We start from the raw sequence: 22,243 nt of genomic DNA on the forward strand, positions 1-22,243 counted from the left end.
GCCATTAGGAGGGCGTATTGAGGGTGCACCACCTCCCTTACAAACAGGAAAGCAAGCAATCCCTGCTTGTTTCGTGAGGCAGACTGCATCCTGGGCTGACCCCTTCCTGCATGCCATTCTTAATTTTATGACACTCATTAAAACATTCAGTTGAGACCTGTCTGTATGCTCCTCCTGGCTGAGGGATGGCATTATTTCGATACTTTGGAATAATTTTCCCTATACCCAGCAGTGCCTCAATGTGAAGGCACTATGATCATGCAAAACCCTGATTGCTCTTATTAGCTTATGACAGATTGCAGTCTCAGCTTTGGAAAGCTTTCAGCTGAGCAAATGGCAGCCTGCCTTACCAAAGTGCAATGCGTAAAAAGAGGGGAAAACAGGGGTGAATATTGTGCATAAGATGATCTTATTGTAAACCTTAACACAAAAAGGCTGCTCCTGCTTACAGCTAACATGCTCAATTTCTTGAAGAGGCTGGGTTCTAGAAGGCAACATAACTGTATCAGCTTACTCCTGCAGTTACTCAGATGAACTGGCAAAGCCAGTACCAACTTCTGTTTTCCTGGTTTTGGCAAATCCTCCAAGGTCAGTATCTGCCTTACAAAAAGGAGATATAACCACTGCAAACATACGCAACAGATGCTGCTCAACCACGTCCGATTCACAGGGTGTCAGCGATGTCCCTTTTGCTATGTCCTAGGCAAAGGGGCAGCTGTCCCTTTTGCTGTGTGGTTAGGGCACAAAGATCTGTGGTTACCGCTGGGGCACAGGTGACTCCGCACTGTGGCCGCAAAGCTGTGCTGCACAGCTTTCCCCTCCTCCTCCCTCCCCGTCCAGCTCCCTGTGTCGCCTTAGCCTGTGCAACACAAGCACACAAGACTACATCATGTTAACAAGACTGTGGAAGTAACTACAGTACCAAAATAGTTACCAAATGTATTCCAGGTTCCTAAACCTGTAAATGAAGTGCAGTTACAAATTACAAAAAGAAATCACTCACATTTTCAGTGAATCATTACCTTTAACAAGGGAATGAAGGAAAGTATCTGGTTTTTCCTTTCTACTTGCTCCCCACCCTCAAACGTGCACAATACACAAGAAACTAAAGTCATGTCTCCTAGGGAAAGAATGAGATATCTGCAAAAAGCGTGCATGCCAGCCTCTCGGGGCAAAGGCTGGCATTGACAGTGGAAAGCACGCTACAGAGCCTGTTCTGTTGCTGCAGGAGAGAAATTTCTTCCTCCCTAGGTGGTTAAGAAATATTTAACTATTTCACTTTTATGAATATAAAGTAACATTAAGTAAAACTCAAGCAGAACTGCTAGGGTAAATTCCTATTATCATAGGATAAAACTGAATTAAATACCTAAGGGATAGAAAACATTTCTGGGCAAGCTGCATTTCTAATTTGTATGGTATCTCAAGTTTGGCGCTGTTACGTATTATTGAAGGAATGCTGAAATCATCGCTAAGGCAGAATGGTTACCTTTAATAGCACTGTCTTGTACCACTTGCTGTAATACCATGACCGCCTGACTATAAAATTACCCTGGCAACCTCAGCAGCAGCTAACAGAATAGCTCAGCACATTGTGTCACACAGGTTGCAGTTCCCAGCCTGCTAAAAAATACCTGATGGAACACAACAATTAATCCTATGACACGGCTATTGCTTCAGCACCATTAATCGGGTGACACAGCTATCGCTTCGGCACCATGCCAGCCATTTCTAAGATCCTCAAAACACTTGTACAGAGAGAGCGAGCTGATGCCTGGCAGTCCAGCGGTCAGGTATCAGATCTTACAGCCTTAACTCAGCAACACCTTGAAGTGCCTGCTTAGCTGCAACACGGGGCTCTGCCTCATCGTTTCACTGCGTGCTTCCTCCTTGCCAGGAGAGCAAGGATGCCAGTGTGCATAAGCAAGCTGTGGGCAGGCCTGATCCTGCCCCATGGACTTCAGCAGGACTCGTGCCATCAGCTTTAATAGGTGCAAGATTGATCAGTAAAAGATTTTTCACAAATAAATGCACCGATTAGCAGGACTCACACCAATTTTCAAGATTGAAACAAGGGTCCATAAGCCTTTTTAGGTGACAAGGACCTTCAGAAAACTGGTCCTTGCTCACTGATATTTTTTTTTTTTCCTCCAAGATAAAGGATACACTACTACAGACCTAACTGATTTTACCTTTTCATTACTGCCACATTTACAACTCCCAACGAGGATGCTATTGCAGAGACATGCAATCCTGTGCTAGCTGCTGAATCTGTGCACAGAAAAGGAATCGATGGCATCAGTGCTTTGTCAGGGTGGTAGAAAAAGACAATGCAAAGAAACAGTGGCAAGCAGGAAAGCTCTCTAAAGGTGCTGATAGTTACTGAGACTCTGGGAGAAATACACTTAAAGTGGAATATTTTTTTTTTCTTTGAGCATTGTAACATGTAGATCAATCGACTACACATTTAATCACACGGATGAGTTACCCCCAGATATTGGGTGCTGTACATTGTAGCACTTCAGCATCGTTCCTCGGAGTGCAATAGTAGAGGGACTCCTCATTTTTGCCCCTGGCACAGCAATGTTCCTGCCAAATCCATCAATACTTGTCTCACATAGAGGTGGACACACCTAAAATTGTGCAAGTAAACTTCTGTTGTATTTATTTAGATATTTGGAAGAATCTGCAGGCTGGACGCCTACACAGACATTCAGATCTCCGGCCAGTTTAGTGGCCACAGAAGAGCTCCTGCTTCTGGGCGAGGGAGGAGTGTTCCCTCTCATACAGCCTGGGAGACAGAAACGGCTGGATGTGTGCCACTGGAGAAAACTATTCATTGGACTCAGCAACAATTGGAGACATTATTACAGTCCTTTCTGGAGAGAATTATGGAAAAGTAAAAGCAATGCTTATTAATGAGATGATTATTCATAGACTGTATTCATCCCTTGCTTCCTCCACCAATTCAGAACCGGCTGCTTCTAGGTCCCTTCCCAAAGTCTCACAATAACAGCAGAACCTTCTCTGCAACTTTGACATCTGGAACAATGCTCCTGTATTTCTCCATCTTGCCACTTCTGTCTTCAGGCCTCCTCAGAGCCCACAGCTTGCTGCTCTGCTGGAACAGCTGAGTTTTTCCTCATTTGTTCTGCTATTCTTTCATGCTTCATTTCATGTAGGTCTAAGTATTTCATCTGTCTACAAATATCTGCGAATGTCTGCCACCATTCATAAAACAGTCTTATCTGAAGGCTGGCTGTTTTGAACTGTACCCGTTGGATTTATGGGAAGTGGCTAATGAGTGATTGCACACCTTTTACATGGAAGGCGCAGTGAATGCAAGCCAACCACCAGAGCTGGCTCAAGACTTCTTATCAGCACAAGCAAACCAAGTTGTGCTGCCCTGAGGATGAATTGCCTAGGTTACACCCAGAGCTGGCTTTTTCTGCCACAGAAAAGTGAACAGGATCCAGGAAAGGCTCACATGCCCCATTTTCCTGAATTATCTGCCGTTTTGTACATTCTCACCCCCTCTCCTAGCAGCAGCAGCTGCCAGGCTGGTATGCAGGGCTCTGCCAGGGCCCATTCCACCATCCCTTATTGCTGCCTCCCTCGCCTGTGCCTAGACCTAGCCCTGCCAAGCACCAAGAGATTAGCCATGCTCAAAAGTAAGGAAAAATCCCAACCTCAACTCTGCCTATGCTTTCTACCTATGTATACGTCTTCATCTCACTAGATTTTATTTATATATGAGTCACCTTGCCTGCCAGGTTGAAATAGAAAATTATATGCATCTTTATATACAGTATGTGCCAGTTTCCACCTTGCCTGTATTTTAACTTTTAATGAAATCTACAGCATGACATTACAAAAAAACCCACCTCTGCCCAAACTGCCAAGGTCACTGCTATTAACTGCTTCCCTCTGGTAAATAAATTAGGTAGGCACGTACATGCACACATGTTTGCATAGACATCTACCCCATTCAAAAAGGAATGTACTTGTTTTGTGCTTTCTTTGAATGACCAAATTGTTGCAAAGGCACTTAAAAAAACAAATACATACCAAAAAACCAAACTATAAAGCCAGCTAGGCACCACGCAGGGTGTAGAGCGGTATGTAAGGGCCTAAGTACATGCCAAGTTGCTATTAGGATCATGCCCCAGTGAAGTCTAAGCTCATGCTTTGTGATTACGAAAGGTTTACCCTACTTCAGAAATTCCACAACACGCTTACTCCCTGAGCACAAGGCTGGAGTGATATGAGAGACCTTGTGCTGATCCCCTGCTGTGGGATACATTTTTTTTCTTAGACCACAAAATGCCTAATAGTTCATTCATATGCAATATATTCCAGCAAAGAAAGCAGCAGGGATTTACCCATACAAAAGTTGTAGAGCTGATGTTTTTGCTGTGCTCTCGTTCCCCCTTCCTGCAAGATAAGGAGGGAGAACATAAAATACAATGAAGACTAACCCATTCTGGGAGGGAAGCAAGTCTGCACCGAAACAGTGAATTTTGCCTTGGAGGTGATGAATACAATCAAAGAAGAGCAAACAGTTTTGCACAGTTCACTACATCTGTGGAAAGAAATCCACGGCTCTGTTTTCCAGAGTCGGGACAAACTATCAGGTCCAGCCTTGCAAAGTGCTGGGTCAGCTCTGGAAAGGAAAAGGTAGCTTGGCAGAAATAGTAAAGTTGTTTAGGGAGTAAGGGAAAACTGCCAAATCCACAAGTCCTGATTACAATTAGTAGATTTAATAGACTCTTCTGTTACGAGATCTTTAAAATGTAAAAGAAAAGATGAGAGAATTTTTAGCCCTGTTCCAATGCGTGTAGTTACACTCGTGTACATTAGCTGCCCCAGGGCATCCCACTTCATTTGCAGTACACAGGCAGCAGAAAAGGGATGGGAACGGTCCCTTTGAGGGACTGAAGTCCAGAGAACATGTCTGACGTGCAGCACAGGGCCAGCCGTGTGGCTTCCTACAGAAATACAAGGGACATGCTGGCAACTGAGAGGATGGGAGAAGGAGCAATGCCAACTGTCCCTGGTTTCCCACCACCCAGCAGGAGGTAGGGCAACTGAACACAAGTGAGGCCAGCCCTGAATGCTGAAATGTCCCAAAAAACCAGAAAGTACAAAGAATTTCTCACAGCTAAGCATAAAATTAACAGTTAGGGCTGTTACATTTATATTCTCTCCAGACCTGAGGCATGCCAAAAATAGTACAGTTGTCATCAATAACTGCTGTTATCATTAAAAAAGGCTGTTACATCATTGACTTAATACATCAACAAGAGACCACAACAGTCAAGAGATTCATTAATGAAGTCACAAAAAAGGCAGCTTGCTTTTGAAGCAGCCTGAGATAAAGACACATAGGAAACAAAATAAAGGATGCACTGATCTATTTTTTTTATAACATTATTCCTTGTAATTTATGTTTTTATAGTAATTATGTGCTGTCAGTGAATTCATATGAAGAGTGTGAATTTTTCATTTTACTGAGGGAAGATCCAATTTGCTATTCCCATGGGTGAAAAGCTGATTATGTATGAATTTGATAATCAGAAATGATTAATTATTTGGTTGAGACTGTTAGTCTTATAAACCTGGTTGGGTAGGCACAAACAAGATATGCTCTGATTAGAGGAAGAAGCAAAAATAACTGCACTAGCAGAAATTTCCATAAAACGCCTCTGCAAAAAGGAGTATCACAAAATTTAGACATAAATTAAGGAGTTAAATACAGGCCATCCCAGCATGCATGAAGAATACGCATATAGGTAGAGGTTGCTTGCTCAGCACTGATAGATAAGGACTCCACTTGAACATTTACCCTTAAGAGGTGTTATGCAAAAATTATGAGTTATGTATAATTATACTCTCCCACTTAATGTCAGGAGTGGCTCTTTTCTTCCCACACAGCCCTTGTACAAGCTGACCTACTTCATCAGGTTTTTATAATATTGCATTCTTCACCCATTTGGATAGAGTTGGATATACTGACTTAAGACGTTATTGTAGAAGACAGTGTAAAGAACCTACTGCCTTCTTTACTGTAACTCCTTTTGTCCCCCACAAGTTTCTGACAGTCTAGTTCTACGCAGCCACTTTGGTTATCGAGCAACATTCCATCCATGTATTGGGATCTCTTTCAGTTCCTCAGCCTAGTCAAAGTATTGGCACCAGCAAGGAGAAATAATTTCCCTCATCTTCCACCCTGCTTTTTTACCTCAGACATTAGGTGAGTATGTGTCTGCAATACAGTAAGATACCCCTGAGCAAATATACCAGTGTATTTCTACCACACGATAACCATGTTTGTATGTAGGTATACTGCTTAACAAAAAGAAAGAGAGAACTTTCCTGCTTCTCCTGTTTGAGGCGGCCTCAGGATTTGGTTCACACACTAAAACAAAACAAAACAAGAAAACAAACAAGAGACACAACAGGAATCCACAGATCTAGGAAGAAATCCAACCAGATTCTCAGGGAGTATGGAAAGAGCTCTTTTAAAAGGCCAGCAACGTGGCAGAGCAGAAGCCAGCACCCAGCAGGGCGTCCCTCATGCCGTGGAAGGGCTCAGAACCGCCAGCCTTTACAGGGCGTACAAGCCCACCTGCCCATGCCCACAGCTCCCTGCTCATGTCACACCCGCTCACAGCCCCCACACAAATTGCTGTGAGGATGAGGGAAAGGAACAGGAAAAGGAGAAATGAACGGAGGAATGGATGTAGGCAGCTTCCCATCAGCCCAGATGACTGATGTTTTCCCGTGCTCGTGCCTTACCTTAGAGGTAACCATCCCAAGACGCAGCTCCATTTCCCTGTGATGTCATTCCTTGGCTCTCCAGTAGAGATCAATAATTGCAGCAGCGCTGGCTGCCTGCAGAAGCCTGGGGCCATGCCATGGAAACCCCTGTGTGGCCATAAAGAGAACACAGCAACTGAAGGGGAGGCGCAGGAAGGAACAAAGCTTACTCAGCTCCACAACCCCAAAGTAGTGCTCAAGTAGCACATGGCCCCAGAGCTGATACTCTGGGATGTTTTTTCTTGAGTGAAAAGTTTGCAAATAAATATTGATTTTGAAGACTTATACTGTTTGTACACATGAAGTTTACCCTGTGGGCCCAGATGTTAGTGCTTTATTAAACACACACATTAGAGGAGACTCGCAGCAAAGAATAGCGCGGCTGCTGCCAATTCTTCTCTGGCAAACCTCCAGCAGGAAATAATCCTGTGTCAACTATAGCTCTCCTCTGGTACCACACAGACTCAGACAATGCATCTGGTGGATTCATTTAAACATGTCCAAGTCTGCGTTTCATTGTTTTAAAGCATCAAAGACTTTTGCTGTTATAAATCATAACAAATAATCAATAATTCTGAACAATAAAACCACATGATAATAATGAGGCGCAGCCATTGCCAGTCATTGAAGGAGACTGTAAAAGAGAAAGGAAACAGAGTTACATACATTATAGTGTGTGTTATCTAAATGAATTTTTTGGAGACAAGGTGCTACAACATCTCTCATTTAAAAGGTGAAGATTTTTCTATACCAAAGAATCACCATAGTTAAAGAAATACAGTAAGAATTACTCCATTCCAGCAACAAACTTCATGCGTTGTAACATCTGGGGAGCCAGGGAAACAGCAATGTATTTCCTAAAATACCTGGCATTGCTCCAGTGCTTTATCAGCATCCTTAAAATGCAGGCAATTGAAAAAACATCATTATTGCTGCATGATATGAATTTCAGACAAAGCAAAAAGTTCAACATAATTCCATACAAGTCACATCTGATTTGGATCACCCTGTATAATACCCAAGCAGTTTAGGAGACTAAATCCTTTTTTTCAAAACTGTAATACAATATTTCCACGTGTACTTTGTGCAGCAAACTTAAGTGTTCCGTCTTCGGATATGGACAAGAAAAAAGTTAAATAAAGGGTCAAACTTTTTTTTAAAAAATGCTAATTTAGTAGGTGCTTTTAAAAACAACCAGAAGTGTGTATACTTATACTCAGGAGTATCTGGAACCCACAGACTCTGTATTACTTACTGCTCATATTGAGAATTATCACTGAGCTAGACACATGTGCGTTTGTGGACAACAGTCCTTGTGTTTACTGTCTCATTCTTCCCACAGCAGTTTTGAAAATTTGGAAGTGTTCATCAGACCAGATTATAGTTCAGCTGCAAACACTAATGTTAAAATGCATTTGTCGGAAGCCACAGGGACCTTGTAATCAAAAGGCAACTCTGGTTGGCTTCCAAGTGACAGCATTACAGAAAACACTGCTGTTTGGGAGTCAGAATTCTTCTGATGATACAAATACCATGCTTGAGGGAGCCAGCCTGATTGACTAGGGGATAAATTTATGACCTTCCACTCTGGGTACTATGTGGGCTACAACTGAGAGGGATGTTACTCTTGTTCTTAGTCTCCTGACCTCCCACATTGTCAAATCTGGCTCCCATTAACTTTGCTGGGACAGACATTTTCTGTGGGAACCAGATCTGAGTTACAACCCTATCCTTCATCCTCTCTGAGTGCTTGGAACTGCTGTTTCCTTTAAGATTAGGTACCAAAACATAGCCTTTGTTTTCTGCAGCCTTGGTCTGGAGTATTCCCTACCAAAAAGGTTAACGCTAAACTCATTTGCTCATTTAGAGATGGCCAACTGATTTCTAACTACCACACAACAGAAATACAATCTCAAAGAGAAACTGTATTTTAGACCATAATGTAGCTACAGAGCTAAAAAATAATTTTATAAGATCAGCTGATCCTCCATTGACAGACATCAGTCAGTGCCCTGTCTTTTCATCATGCGTAAAATTAGCAGAGCTGGGAGAAGTTGGCGAGGTCAGGACAAGATTGCTGCAACTCTGTGCATGACCTGTGATACTGCAAGCCTGCTGCTATAAGATGAGAGGGGGCTGATCTCTTCAAGTTACCTAACTGCTTTGATAAAGGATAGCAGTCCAAAGAGATTTTTTTCTAATAAATTAACTTCTGGAAGTTACCGTGCAAATCTGAAGAGTAAGATCCAGCAGCAATGCTATAATGCCTCTTTAGAATAACTTACTTCCTTACAGAACTGGATCTCTGTATGTTAAGTGTGGCCAGCAAGAACTTTTCTGGAAGGTCCAATTAATAGGAGAATGAAAAAGCCAATGCAAAATAAGGGCACAATTGCTCTAACACAGTAATTCTGTGCTTTTTGTTTAGTGCAGTGGTATGGAATAGGTAAGGAAGATGAATGTAGCCTAAATGAAAAACACAGGAGCAGTGTTTACATACAGCCAGCAGTAAAATTGTTACTCAGAATTCCACACCCTGCACATACCTTTGATCTTCACTGAATGCGTTGAACACCAGATGTGGCATCTGCCATCTTACACCAGCTGGTGGATACTTCGCACCTACAAGTGGGAGTGAATAATGGGGAAGAAAGTCATCACCACCCCCCTTCCTCTATGCCTTTTCCACCTGTAGCACAAGGGCCTTTTGCTGCCACCGCCTCCCGGTTCAGGGAGGTCTTGGGATGTTGGCCAAGGAAGGTGGGAAGAAGGTGCCAACTCGGTGCCAACTCTGATGAAGTCAAATGGCAACAACGAGACCCAAGGTAGCAGAGATACTTACCTAGTCTTTGCCAAGCCTGTGAACTGCCCACAATGCCAGGCACTATGGTATCAAAAGGACACCCTTTGTGCATTCTTTGAAGTAGCAGAGGTAACCTCTGCAGTTTGAAATACCTGTGAGGACTCCTGAAAGAAAACCTTAAGAATCCCGAATGAACAGAACAAACCAAAGAAACAGCCATATGTCAAGAAACTCGGTTAGCAGAGAGAGGTTCAAAGAAGAAAGATAAAGACCATGTAAAAATACCAGTCAGAAAATAATCAGCTCAGTATCACAATAGCAGAAGTTAATCTGAAGGGCTAATTTGATTCACAAATGAAAGCCAAAGAGCCAAGGCTGCACCAGATTTTGCAAGGTATACGTGAAGCTCTAATGATCCAAAGAATGCAGCATCCTCAAAGAAATAAACAACCTTCTCAGGAACACAAAAATACGTTTTTAGTCAAGCAGAGGAAAGAAAAGTTGATTCTTCCAATTACAAAGTTATAATTTCAACACATGTAAGGTCAGTATCATGATCCACTTGTTTACTGTGACTAAAGAGAGAAATACAATAAGAAATCATCTGAATTAGCATCAGGAATCTGGACTTGTTCCTCACAGAAAGTTCATAGCATGGCTGGTTAAACACCAGAGCCAGCTACATAGAGATGCCATAGCATCTCCTGGCCTGATGATTTTGATAAAGAGGTGAAGCAAACAGCAGTCCCAGGAGACCCACGCACCTTGCTGTTGTACAGAAAGTTTATGACTGCGCAATTCATTATCGCCCTGCACGTTATGAGGAACGCCTCAGACACTGCCAACAGAGTTTGCTTAGTCTCCTTCATAGCTCTTCCAAAAACTTCCCTTTACTACAGTACTTTCTAGTAACAGACAACAGCTCAGGCCGCTGATGCACGGAGACAGCGTTACATGATGCTGGCTGGCTGTTAACACCATACTGGCACCCCCCCCTGTGCCTCACTCGATCTGCTGCTCCTTAGAATGCAGTTTGGTAGCGAGCTCTTCAGGGCAGGGCGCGAGCTTTTAGCCCATGCTTGCTTAATGCTTAGCAAAATCAGAGCTCCTTTTACAGTGAAAACACAAACAATAGTGAGATTGTTAGAACAACAATGAATATGTAAGTACCATAACATTTTAAGAAATTAGTTTGTACCTTAGCCTGTATCAGCCAAGGAGCAGCAAGGACTGGCTGCTTCCTACGGGATTCAAAACTGGGAGCCATGTGCAGCAGCACAACCAACAGAGCAGAAGCCACCCTACGGTACCTGAGCAAGGGTAACGAGGGAAGTGTTGGGACAGCAGACAGGTGTAACCAAGAACCCAGATCCTATAAACAAAGCAGTGTCAAGGTGCCACCAGAAAACCAGTGCACAGGTCAGGGTGATGCCTAGTGAAGGCAACCAGGGGCAGACACACCAAGCGGCCTCCACAGCAGGACTATCCAGACACAAGGCAGACTCCAAGCCAGACCAGGAGCTCAGTCTGCAGAGCAGAGCCTGAACCAGCAGAGCCCATCAGCAAAGCCAAGCAGTTCTACCCCCCAGCTCATACAGGGGCTAAAAGCCCACGACTGAGCTTATATGGAGCTCCTGGGCCCATGGGCAGAGGGTGTGGGTGGAGACCCTGGGTGAGGGTGTTTAGGCTAATTAAGGGCAATTAGTGCCCTCAGAGCCACTATGTTACTGACTGCTAATGCTAAAGTAATAATGATAGTCAGATTTTTGCCTAATGTTACTCATCAAGGATAAGTTTGACTCAAGATAAATGTTATTTTTATAACTATGTGTCTTAAATTTATCTTTCAAAGCCTTCTAATGTAGTTATTAAAGTAGTCTGGTTGCACATACATAGAGAGATAATCTAGTTTAAATGCTTGGGTATGATTTATGCTGCATTTTAATGGACCTGTTCTGAGACAGGGGTTTAAAATGTATTTGAAATGACTTATGAGAAAACTGTTTATAGAATACTTCGTTGAAGGCCCCTGTAGTAGTTCACCCAAAACACCAGTAAATATGCCAGTATTGCTGTCATCCATAGGCTATTTTAAGTACCAGAGTCCTAAAATAATGTCAATACAAGGATTAACAGAGGGCTATGAACAAGGAAGACAGCATTTATGGATAGTTTGCATAGATGTTTCATGCCTCTGTACTGGGGGATTGCTTAACATCTGCCTCCTGGGCTGAAGAAAAAAATATGTCCCCAACCTTCGTGTCCCGCCTGGCATACTGCTAGAGAACATCCCTGACGTTCACACACCAGTCCCACCTCGCTTCACAGCAGCACATAAGGTTGTTGTAGTCCTCGCTCTGACAACCTTAAAGCTCTGGGGCTTAGTAATTAGGAGACGAAAAGATGAAGTGTTAAAACAGCTGGGATGGAAGGAAAACGTAACCTCAGAAGTGAAGTCAGACGCCTGATAGAATGTCTTAATTTTAAAATGCTCTCTGAGTACAAATAAAGCCTAGAAATGTTATATTCTTTTTTAAAAAAACATTGGTTTTCCACTCAATCACAATGAATCTGAAACATTACCTGTCACAGCTGGTAACTGCAACTGGAGCCTGATTCAGTCTCAGGAGATTATTACGCCATGCAGATACTAGTATCTCAAACTCCACAGTATGGCTGGTAAAATCAGTTTAACGATCCTTCAGGAAACCAGTGACAGACTGAATAGAAAAGCAACGGATGACCAAAACTTCTGTAGAAATGCTAAAGAAGTTTTGGATCAGGTAACTACCCTGATGTAAGTGCTTTCAGGTTCATCTACAACTGTGAATACTTTTTTTTTTTTTCCAAGGGAAATGCACCTAGCTGCAAATTCTGCTGAGTTTATATAATGTAAAAGAACCAAGAGGTTATACTTCTGTTCCCTACATCCACTGTACTGCAGCAAAAATATGGGTATCTCTCATTACTGAAACAAGGAAAACTGAATCCTGAAATGACAGACTGACAGGATACCTCATTTATTACTGTAATACTATCATAATGGATTGTTACTGTAGAACCCCAGCGTATGCTCAGACCCCCTTGTATTTGGTAATGTGAAGAGAGAAAAAAATAAAACTGTTCTTTGTGCCCTGGGCAAGTCACTAGCTCGGTAGAATGGGACATAGTAAACGTGTCCAGACACACTGACGTATTGGGAGTGGCAAGACACATGAATGATACAGGGGAGCCTGTTCTCACCATTGCACTCCATATTGCAGTAAAACTTTGTTCTTTGGGATTAGGGGGCATTTTTGCCAACACCACGATAAAGAGTTTTCAGAGGGGCTGTTTGGAGGGCAGTGCAGTGCAGAGGTTTCAATAACCTTCCCGTGAACTGAGAGGAAACAGGAGAGCGCAGAAACGACAAAGAGCAACAGACACTGGAATTGTGGCCTTGTGCGTTCCTACGTGAGAGAACACAGAGGCTAAGAAAAGGTTTAAAAGTGAAGCTTATAAGGCAGAAAAAGCTACTGTGATGAAGTATAGTGACAAAAGGAAGTTTCTTTTGAAGCAGTATCGCAGCCAGAAAATAGGATAACACTGCACAAAGAGAACAAAGTGATTGTTATGTATTTTGTAAGAGAAGTTGTATGCCAAATGGGGAAAGCCCCATTGTTGGGAGCTTATCATTACAGTGAGTAAAAGGCCAGGAAAAATAATAATAAAAAAAAGCTGCTCTTTAAGCCAAATGTTATGGCTGTTCACCTACAAAACTACCTCTAAACCACAAGAAATGCTTCAGTTATCGCTTCTTTTAATAACAGGCAAGATAGTATCTCTTTAGTAGCAAATAAATCATTTCTAAAAGAGATACATTGTCAAGTATTTGCAAAGTACAGAACCAACCCTGCGTAGTCTCCATTTCAGTGAACAGGGCAGAGACTTCCCGTTGCTTTGCAGAAGCTGGCACAGCTCAGGGTGACTATCACAGATCTTAACATCGTGATGCTTTCCCTTCTGCAGTGTGGGTGCCTAAGAGAACCTGGCTGTTTTTTGCAACTACAAATCTTAACATAGAACAACAAAAAAAAAGCCTTAAACATGCCCACCCAGAGGGGTGCCGACACAAACGTAGCTACTTTGGCTGGTGTCACAGAGCAACTACACACATGTTCAGCATTTTGAGGGCAATTTGTTGGCATAAAATTATTCTTGAAGGCAAACCCAGCTGTTGAGTGATGCAGCTCTTTCCCCTGGTTACAAGTAAGAATATTGACTGATGGCTGTACTTCAGATCAATCAGATTCGATTATTTCAATTGCGTGACTTTTAATTGTAACGGTGCTGCTGGCAGAGGCTCCAGCACGTGGGCAACTTCGCACCAGGGACTAACTGCATAACGGCTGCGATCCCCACATCGACACCAGCACACCGGCACGGAGACCACCGACACAACCGCAAGAGCCGCGGCCGGGCCGGAGGGCAGAGGCAGCGTGCGGGAGCCCCGTGCTGCGGGAGCCCCGTGCCTGCCCCGCTGCCACAGCGGCTCCCGCAGGCGCCCCGCTCCGCCGCAGGGCCGGGGGCCGCGCACCTGCCGGACGGGCGGCGGGGCACCGGCGGCGAGCGCTGGGGCCGAACGTTCGCCTGTCGCGACAGGCGGCCCGCCGCGCGCCGCCGCCGCCCCGCGCAGCCCCAGCACGAGCGGCGGCGGGAGGCGCGAGGCCGCGCGCGCGCTGCCTGAGGGGCCGGGCGGGCGCCTCCGCCGCAGCCCCCGCGGCCGCCCGGGCCCGCCGCGCCCTGCGGCTCCGCTCTCCTCCCCGCGGCAGAAAATGCTGGGCCCCGCCGGCCGCCTTCCGCCGCCGCCCTGAGAAGCAGCCGTCCTGCCGGTGGCCCTTGTGGTGCGGGCCGCGGCCGGCGGCACCCTGCCTCACGCTCAGGTAAGGGGGCCGCGGGCCCGGGCCGCCGGTTGAGGCGGCGCGCCTCTCCCGCCCGTCGCCCGCAGCAGCGGAGGCTCGGGCAGGCGGGAGCCGCGGGTCCCTGGGGCCGGGCGGGCGTCCCGGCCTCCCCGCGCGCCGGGGCCGGGCGGCGGAGCGGGCCGTGCCCTGCCGTGCCGGGCGGAGGGCGGTGGAGCGGTCCCGGAGTGATGACGCGCTTCCTGCCCTCCCCGGCGGGGGTCTGCGCCTGGAGTCCGCAGCGGCGGCAGCTGCGGGCGGCGGCGGAGCAGGCGGGAGCGGGCAACAGGCGAGCGGGGGGGAAGGAAGGAAGCGAAGGAGCGGCGGGGCTTAGGCGCTTTGCAATGCTCCGGTAACGGCGTTCCCGGTAGGAGCCCGCGAGGACCCCTTCTCCCGCCCTGCCCCGCCGTTGCACGTTGCATGGAGTGCCTGGTCCGTGCCGAGCCGCCGAGAGGGGGAAGACTCCGCGCAGGGCTGAGCGGCGGGGGCGCCGAGCCGCTCCTCTCCGTGCCGCCGCGTTTCGCACGCAGACACCGCGTTGCCGCCGGGCGGGCGGGCAGGCGGCGGCTGCCGGTGCGGCGGCGGGAGGCGGGAGCCGCGCTCCGTCCGGCACCGCCTCGCACAACAAGTTGCCGGTTCCCGGGAGAACAGCGCGAGCCCGGACCCGTGCCCGCGGGGCGCCGGCTGCCGCGGGCCGGGGGGGGGGGCTCCGCCGCCGGGCGGGCTGAGCCCCGGGGAGGGGGAGCGGCTCCGGCTCGCCGTCCCCTCGCCAGGAGCCGGGGCGGGAGGGCGAGCGCGGTCCGTTGGTATTGCCCCGCCGTGCCGTGCGGTCGGGGCGGGAGGGAGGTGCTGGGGCGGCCGGCTGCCCCCGGCGCCTCGCAGCCCGGCCGGGGAGCTTCGCCTGGCCGCGCCGGGGGGCTTTGCCCGAGGGACGGAGCTGTTCGCCGCTGGGCGCTGCTGGCGACCGCGATGGAGAAAAAAACCTTTCCGCAGCACGGTGGGAAGCGGCGACCTTCCAAGGACGATCGTGCCGCGTGTGTGTACGCGTGTATCTGTACCCATCTGTCCGTGCACACGCCTGCTTCTTCCCACCAGACCCACGGCTCGGCTTGGAAGGGGGTCGCGGGCCCGTCCCGTAGGGCCACCCCGGGGGGAGGGGAGGACGCGGCCGCCCCCGCACAGCGCAGACGCGGGTGGGTGGGCAAGCCGCGCTGCTCCGCAGCCTCCCCGTCGCCCGGGCCGGCCTGGGAGCGTCCCAGTGGGCAGCAGGCTCGGGGCTACCTGCCGGCGGGAGCATCGGGGCTTCGTGGCCACCACTGGCCAAAGGGCAAACCTTCCTTGGGTGTGAGGCGGCGTTGCGTGTTTGACAGGGCCTGGCCGCGCTGTGGGCTGGGGTCCCCCTGCGTGACCTGGCACCCCTCTTTCTTCCGTGCCACCCTAGCTGATGGCTCAGGGGCGCGGGGCGCGGTCTTGCCGTTGGGTGACGAGCAGCCCCAGCACGGTGTCGCTGCTTGGGCGCTGCGTGGGAGCACCTGTCCGGGAACCGGGGCCCCCGCCGTCTTTGTGCTCACCTTCTGTAGAGCTTTTGTTCTGCTGACCAGCCACTTCCAATTTATTTAGGCTCTACTTCTTGTGCGTTAAGACGCTGCTGCGGTGTCTAGTTAGAAAGTTCGTGGGAATGTTCACTGATTGAAAAAACTGTCGGATGAAACAATTGTTCGCTTCCCGCCAAACCTTTTAAAAGTTTATTTTGCAGACCTGCATTTTAGAGCCAAGTGTAAGCCATATTAAGTTTCAAACCACAAAGCTAGTTCTGAGTTTGAAGGTACATTATTCAAAGGCGTTGGGAGTTCTGCATTGTCAAAAGAGCCCAACAGCGATGGAAAAATGTCTGTATGATTAAAAAGCAAACAAGCAGCATGTTTGAGAGATTGCTCTTGCTAATGTAAAACATCGCTTACTCATATGTGCATGGCAGTGTGGTGCAAGTATGAGCGCAAGCTGCCAGTGTTAGTTACAAATGCCTTACAAATTGTAGTATATGAAAAGCTTTCATATCTGTTTTGAGATAATAGTCAGCCATTCTTCCAACGGTACAGCTGTTAGCTAAGTTAACTGTGAATAAAGTTGGCTGAACTACATTTTCTGCTTTAATTTTCAAAACGTGACATTTTCAAGGCTGTGCCTTGAGACTGAAGGTTAATGCGCAGCTGGGGGGAGGGGGGCGGGGGGAATCTCTTGCCTCTGGGAAGTGCATTTTATGTGAGTTTTGTAGTGTCCCATTTAACTCCCTGGTCACTGCAGAACTAAAGGGTTAAGTGGAATTTTAGCTTATCTGTTGGAGGCAAAATTATTGAACTTAAGAACGCTTCTTGTTTCTGGTTGCTGATCTGAGTCTCTGGGTTAACTGTGACAAACTTGGCCAATATTTAAGTTCTGAACCTCAGTATAAAATTTGATACAGACCATAGCAATTTCATATAGGATACCCATTCGTGTTACCATTCAGATTATAGCAGTTTACCCTGAATAATTGTCCTGTGTGTTCGTAGAGTAACATCTGTTGCATGATATCATGTAATGGAATGTAGTACAGCCTAATTTAAGTTGATTTGAAATGTTGCCATTATACTGTAGTTAGTGCCTGAGAGGGTGAGAGGGTTTTTTATGTATGTGTGATGGATAGATTGATTAGGAGTAGATGATGTTGAGAAATACGAACTCGCATTTTAACTGCAAAGGATTAAGTGATTTTATTCTGAGCTTGGTTTATTGTGCAGTTTTTCTTAGGTTTCTTTCATCATTTGCCAGCTAATCTAATCACCGAATTCTACTTACATTAGGAAATGCATCTATAGTTATAAATATAACTGATTAGTACAAAGCACCACTACAGTAGATTCAAGTCTTTTATTTTGGAGAGGGAAGAGTGGGCTTGAAAGAACTAGCTGGCTGTGGCATAGCTTGAACTGCATAATTTTCATGATGACTTAAAAGTTTTGCTGTGAAAACCTTCTCTTATTTGGTATTGTTTCCACAAAGATTTGGCTCCGCACAGCAAGCATTTTCTGAAGCATTAATATTTGGGTTTTGTCGCTTTATATGCTTACCTATATAATATATATCTATTAAATCTGTGCAAATGCAAGGTCTAGGCAGCTTCCAGAAATGCCAGTACTTCATTAGTTACCACAGCTAGACAGCAGTACAGACATCCACCTCCTTCCTTCTCATGGCATTGTGGTGTCTGACAGCTGTTGGGATGTCTGAGTTGTGTATCAGTCTTGTATGTTCACGACATTTGAACAATACCATTAGCTGAAGCATTGTTCTAATCCATAATTTTGCATTAAAGTACTGAAAACACCATCTGAAGTAATTCTCAGCTCCTAGTCCTGTCTGACCCTCAGAGATTTCAATAAACTGCCAAATGTGTAGGCACCCTGATTTTTTTTGAGATGTGCAGAGTTTCTTGCTGAGAAGTTCTTATCCAGATGCTGCCTTTGCACCAGGCTGTAATTAGGAAAGAAGTGTGAATGTGTTTACAGACCACTGTATCCAGCTTTCAAAAAATCTTTTTTTTCCCCCCCTGCTCTTGAATCTTTAAAAGGTTTGGCAAGTCTGCTTATGCATGTTTCTGCAGACAATAGAATGCTGATGCAAACTGAGAACAGCAAACAAAATGGTTGGGTGTTGTTGCAAAGCAAATGGGGGGAGGCTGTCTTCATAGGTGGTATTTTGCATATTTGGTTTCATTTGTTTACTTTTGGATTTTAGTTTGTCAGTTGGGACAAATGTTACTGGTATATAGCTGGAAATTGTAGTTTCAGATAGTCCTGTCTGTTGGTACCTGGAGGTGAATGCAAGTTTTCGCTTCTGGGGTTCTGCTTTTGACCACACATGGTTCTAAGAATATAAATTAAATTGAACAGGAGAACTTTTGGAGATGGGGAGATGCAAATGATAAAGCAGAGGGGTTTTTTTGGTTTTTGTTTGTTTGTTTATTTGTGTTTTTTTATTTCTTGTCAGAGTAGCCTGGCTTCCAAGTTCCAGAGGCTATGTTAAGTAGAATAATCTAGGCTTTTACAACTCTGTGGATGAGATTGTTATGATTATAGACATCATGTTGTGTCTTAAGCTCTTTTTATGCCTTATTTTTCTTGTTGTGATTAAACAATCCATTCCTTTTCAAAAAGAATGTCTGGTTGCCTTGAGGATAGCCCAAGCTACTTGGATAAGTGCTAGGCTGATCCCCAGGGTGCTGAAATCCTGGATCTGATCAATATTCAGACGATTGTGGCCTTCTGTCTGTGGGTGCGGTAAAGACATGCCTTTTGAGTGTGAGTGATATGCTTGGGGATCAGAAGGTGGCGTGGGGACTGTGGTTAGTTATGATGCCAGACTTGTAACTGCAAACATGGACTTTTCTAGGTTTCTGTCCCTGCTAATGCTGCTGAGAAAACATTTCGCAGTAGTGGCAGAGAACCATTTCCCTGGGTGTGTTGTATGCACACATGCTTATCTTGGAATTGAGTTTGAATTAGCCTGCATACTTGAAACAATTGTGATAACGTTTTGATGTTTTCCACTTCCAGCTGCAAGTTGGGATTCCATCCCCAGAGGTCCACCCCCTCAATTCTCAAAGATCCAGCGCCTTTTTACCCAAGCATCTTCATAAAGCTAGAAAACGCACTGACTGACTTCGCAAGGTGAGGATGACCATACAACAATAAGTCTTGTCTTAAAATATCTTTACAGTACTACAGTGCTGACTTCTTACTTGTAGTCCGTTTATTTGGCAGCAACCAGTTGGAACTTCTGCCAAGATGGGTCAGGCTGGCACATGAAACTGCCTTCCTTGCATTCTCAGTAGGTAGCTCATCTTTCTGTGTTTGGGCAGCAGGGAGAAAGCGTGAACTGAAGTGAATTGTAAATGAGCCTTGTGTCTTTCTCACTGGCAACTTTTGTAAGGTCGAGATTTTTTATTTCCGAGAGTGACGTGTAACCCAGGAATAAGCAGGAGGCTCTCAGTCTTCCAAATCACAGCAAATAACAGTTGAGGTGATAAAGAATTGATGGTACTACATGGGCTATTTTGTTTTTCAAGTTGAATAACAATTTACATTCATCAGCTGTGGTACAAAGATGTGTTGCTATAGTATATCAAAGTGTTTTGTGTTTTGCTGAAGTAGTGTTTGGCGTAGTGTTGTGATAACCTCTTAAACAATAGGATTGTCTTCAGCTTAGAAAGGTCTTCAGAGTTGTGTAAATGCTTTTCTTATTGCATATTCTTGTTTGTTTTCATATAATGATCTCTTACCTTTCTTGGGAGTTGATATATGTAATATGGTTAATAGCCCTTTGTTTCAGCTACCTGAAGTCTAGCTTATGCTGTGGCCTGTTTACAGAGGTGGTATGCGCTAGTGGGAAAGCTGTGGTTTCTCTGGAATGTGAAATTTAAAGTTCGGGTATAGATGACATAAATATGTGAGCATAAAACAGTTTGAAAACTTACTGACAGTAAAAATCAGGCTTGAATTTGTACAGGTGGAAACATTAATTAGCCTTAAAGGCATAGATGGCAAATGACTTTTACCTTCGTTCAATTTAAATGTGCCAAATGCTGCATGGCGGGACACAGCAAGGTGGCATTTGGCAGAGAGAACAGAAGCAGCAGAGGTAGGTTATGAATGTCTGACAGAAATGATGATCCCTGTTGAAGAAAAGACCTATGGTAACCCAATGGGAGGGATTGTGGTGGTGGGGTGGGAGTGAAGCACTTAATGCGTAAACAGAATAAAAATGTTGAGATACCAGGACAGAGCTGAAATTTAGCAGTGGGGCTACAAATGAATTTGTGAATAAACAAGATCAGGAAGCTGAACTTGAATGCTACAGCTCCCTATAGCCTGCCAGTTTTAAAATTCTTCCTTGTAATTTTCTCATTTTTCACTGAAAGATTTTCTTAGATTAATTTTTGTTGTAGTGTAAGGAAACATCTCCTGTTGGCAGGGAGGTATCTGAACTATCTGGGGAAAGGATCAAGTGGGAGCCACTACTGCATAGCTGCAATGCAGGGTCAAGCAGAAAGAACCAGTGGCACATCTGCTGGGTCAGGGTATCGCTAAAGTCACTGTTACACAGAGGAAGAGATTAATGTTTGACTTCAGTTTAAAAAAGCAAAGGCTGTGGGAAATGATATCACTTTGTTGTGATGTTTAAAGCATTCTGGAAAATTTATGTGCAACAGCTGAGGATGTACAGATCCCAGCGAGAACCCAAGATCATGTAGTATGTACCAACCCTGAAAAATATTTGTTTGGTTTTTAATTTAAAAAAAAATCAGTGGCTGTGTTTGCAGTTGTGAGTAAGGTCCAGATCAGCCTGATTGCAGCTGAGCAGGCAATCCAGCTACACTGTGATACTAACCAGGCTTGAAAGCAGCTGAGGAAAAAAGCACAACTGAACGTACAGAAGGCTGAAACCTGTGAAGAAAGTGTAATTAACTAAACTTTGCCTGGTGAGACTGGACAGACCAGGCTATGGATTAGGCACAGAACAAACCCAGACATGGAGAGAAGGGGAGCTGCAGTGGATCTAACGGGCTTTGTCAGAGGCCTTTGTATGTAGAGGACATGGATGTGTAAGGGGTCAGTTCAAATGGGTTCACAGGTGCTGCATGGGCGAGTGATGTTTTTTCCTCTCTCTTTCCTTAGAGAGCCAAGAAAGTGAAGGCCAGGCGAAACAAAATGAACTTTTCCCAGGAGCAGGAAGATAATCTGGTGCTACCTGCATCTGTAGCTGTGGGTAGTTGGAGCACCTGAGACACTTTAGTCTTTCTCCTCTCCTTTTGTACACTGCCTGTTGTTTTATTCCAAATGGGCATCTCATTCCAGAACATGCAGATACTCACCTCTTACAGGGAGATGCTTAGCCACTGCTGTGTGGCTGTTCCTGAAGAAATGGTCTGGTCCTGAAAATCCCCATTGTAGTGGTCAGAGCAAACCATCCAGCATCAACATAATGCCTTCTAGTGCCATGGAAAATAATTATTTGAAGCTTCATGATCTTGAGGAAAAGAACAGTTATGTTCAGTAGGTGACCACCTAGTGGCACAGTACAGTTAGAAAGCTCAAGTATGCAAATTTCTTGGTAGTATTATTGAGGGGGAAGGAGGAAATGTCGCTTTTGCTATCCTAACAACTTCTTTGCTGCCGACTGCTTTGCAGCACAGGCCCATCCATCCCAACAGTTGATGGTTGCATGAGCTACAGTGCACATATTTTGTGAGTGAAATTGGCCCATGAGAAGATTTGGGGAAGTTCTATTTGTTCTCAGGTGCCTTCTCTTTGAATAGTACTCTTAAAATTCTAGTCCTTTACTCTCGCATACTTCTTGAAAGCAAAGGCTTTCAGCAGCCTTTTTGTATTAATTGCCATGATGATCAAGGTGCTGACCAAATTTTAATCCATTCTGCCTAACAAGATCTGTGAAATGAGAGACCAAATTACACAATTATCTTGCTTTCCTGTAAGGAATCCCACAAGACAAAGCATTAAAATATTAGAAGGGCCTGGCCAGAAAAGATGTTCTTACAGATTTCATGTCAGAACTGCAGCCAGCTTTGTAAGAACACTCCAACAGAATGGCAGAGCTTTACTGGTGAAGAGATGAGGCAGAAGAA

At 45.5% G+C, this 22,243-nt stretch overlaps 2 protein-coding genes across 5 annotated transcripts in view; one reads left to right on the forward strand and one right to left on the reverse strand.

Annotated features, from left to right (window-relative positions):
• Positions 1–6,929, reverse strand: part of LOC119150636 (C2 calcium-dependent domain-containing protein 4C-like) — a 28,246-nt gene extending 21,317 nt beyond the window's left edge. The window contains exon 1 of the mRNA XM_037393244.1: positions 6,799–6,929. Within this exon, the coding sequence (XP_037249141.1) occupies positions 6,799–6,914 (116 nt within the window). The 5' untranslated portion in view covers positions 6,915–6,929. The remainder of the gene's footprint in view (positions 1–6,798) is intronic.
• Positions 6,930–14,405: 7,476 nt separating this feature from the next.
• Positions 14,406–22,243, forward strand: part of TLN2 (talin 2) — a 202,930-nt gene continuing 195,092 nt past the window's right edge. For 2 of the 4 annotated variants that reach the window (XM_037396157.1, XM_037396161.1), the window contains exons 1-2: positions 14,772–14,926; positions 19,155–19,268. The gene's annotated coding sequence lies outside the window, so the exon portion shown is untranslated. Of the gene's footprint in view, positions 14,545–14,771; positions 14,927–15,435; positions 15,557–19,154; positions 19,269–22,243 lie in introns of those variants that run through there. The other 2 variants (XM_037396159.1, XM_037396160.1) reach the window with 2 other exon arrangements.

The sequence above is a fragment of the Falco rusticolus genome, chromosome 7, assembly GCF_015220075.1.
Source record: "Falco rusticolus isolate bFalRus1 chromosome 7, bFalRus1.pri, whole genome shotgun sequence".
NCBI lineage: Eukaryota > Metazoa > Chordata > Aves > Falconiformes > Falconidae > Falco > Falco rusticolus.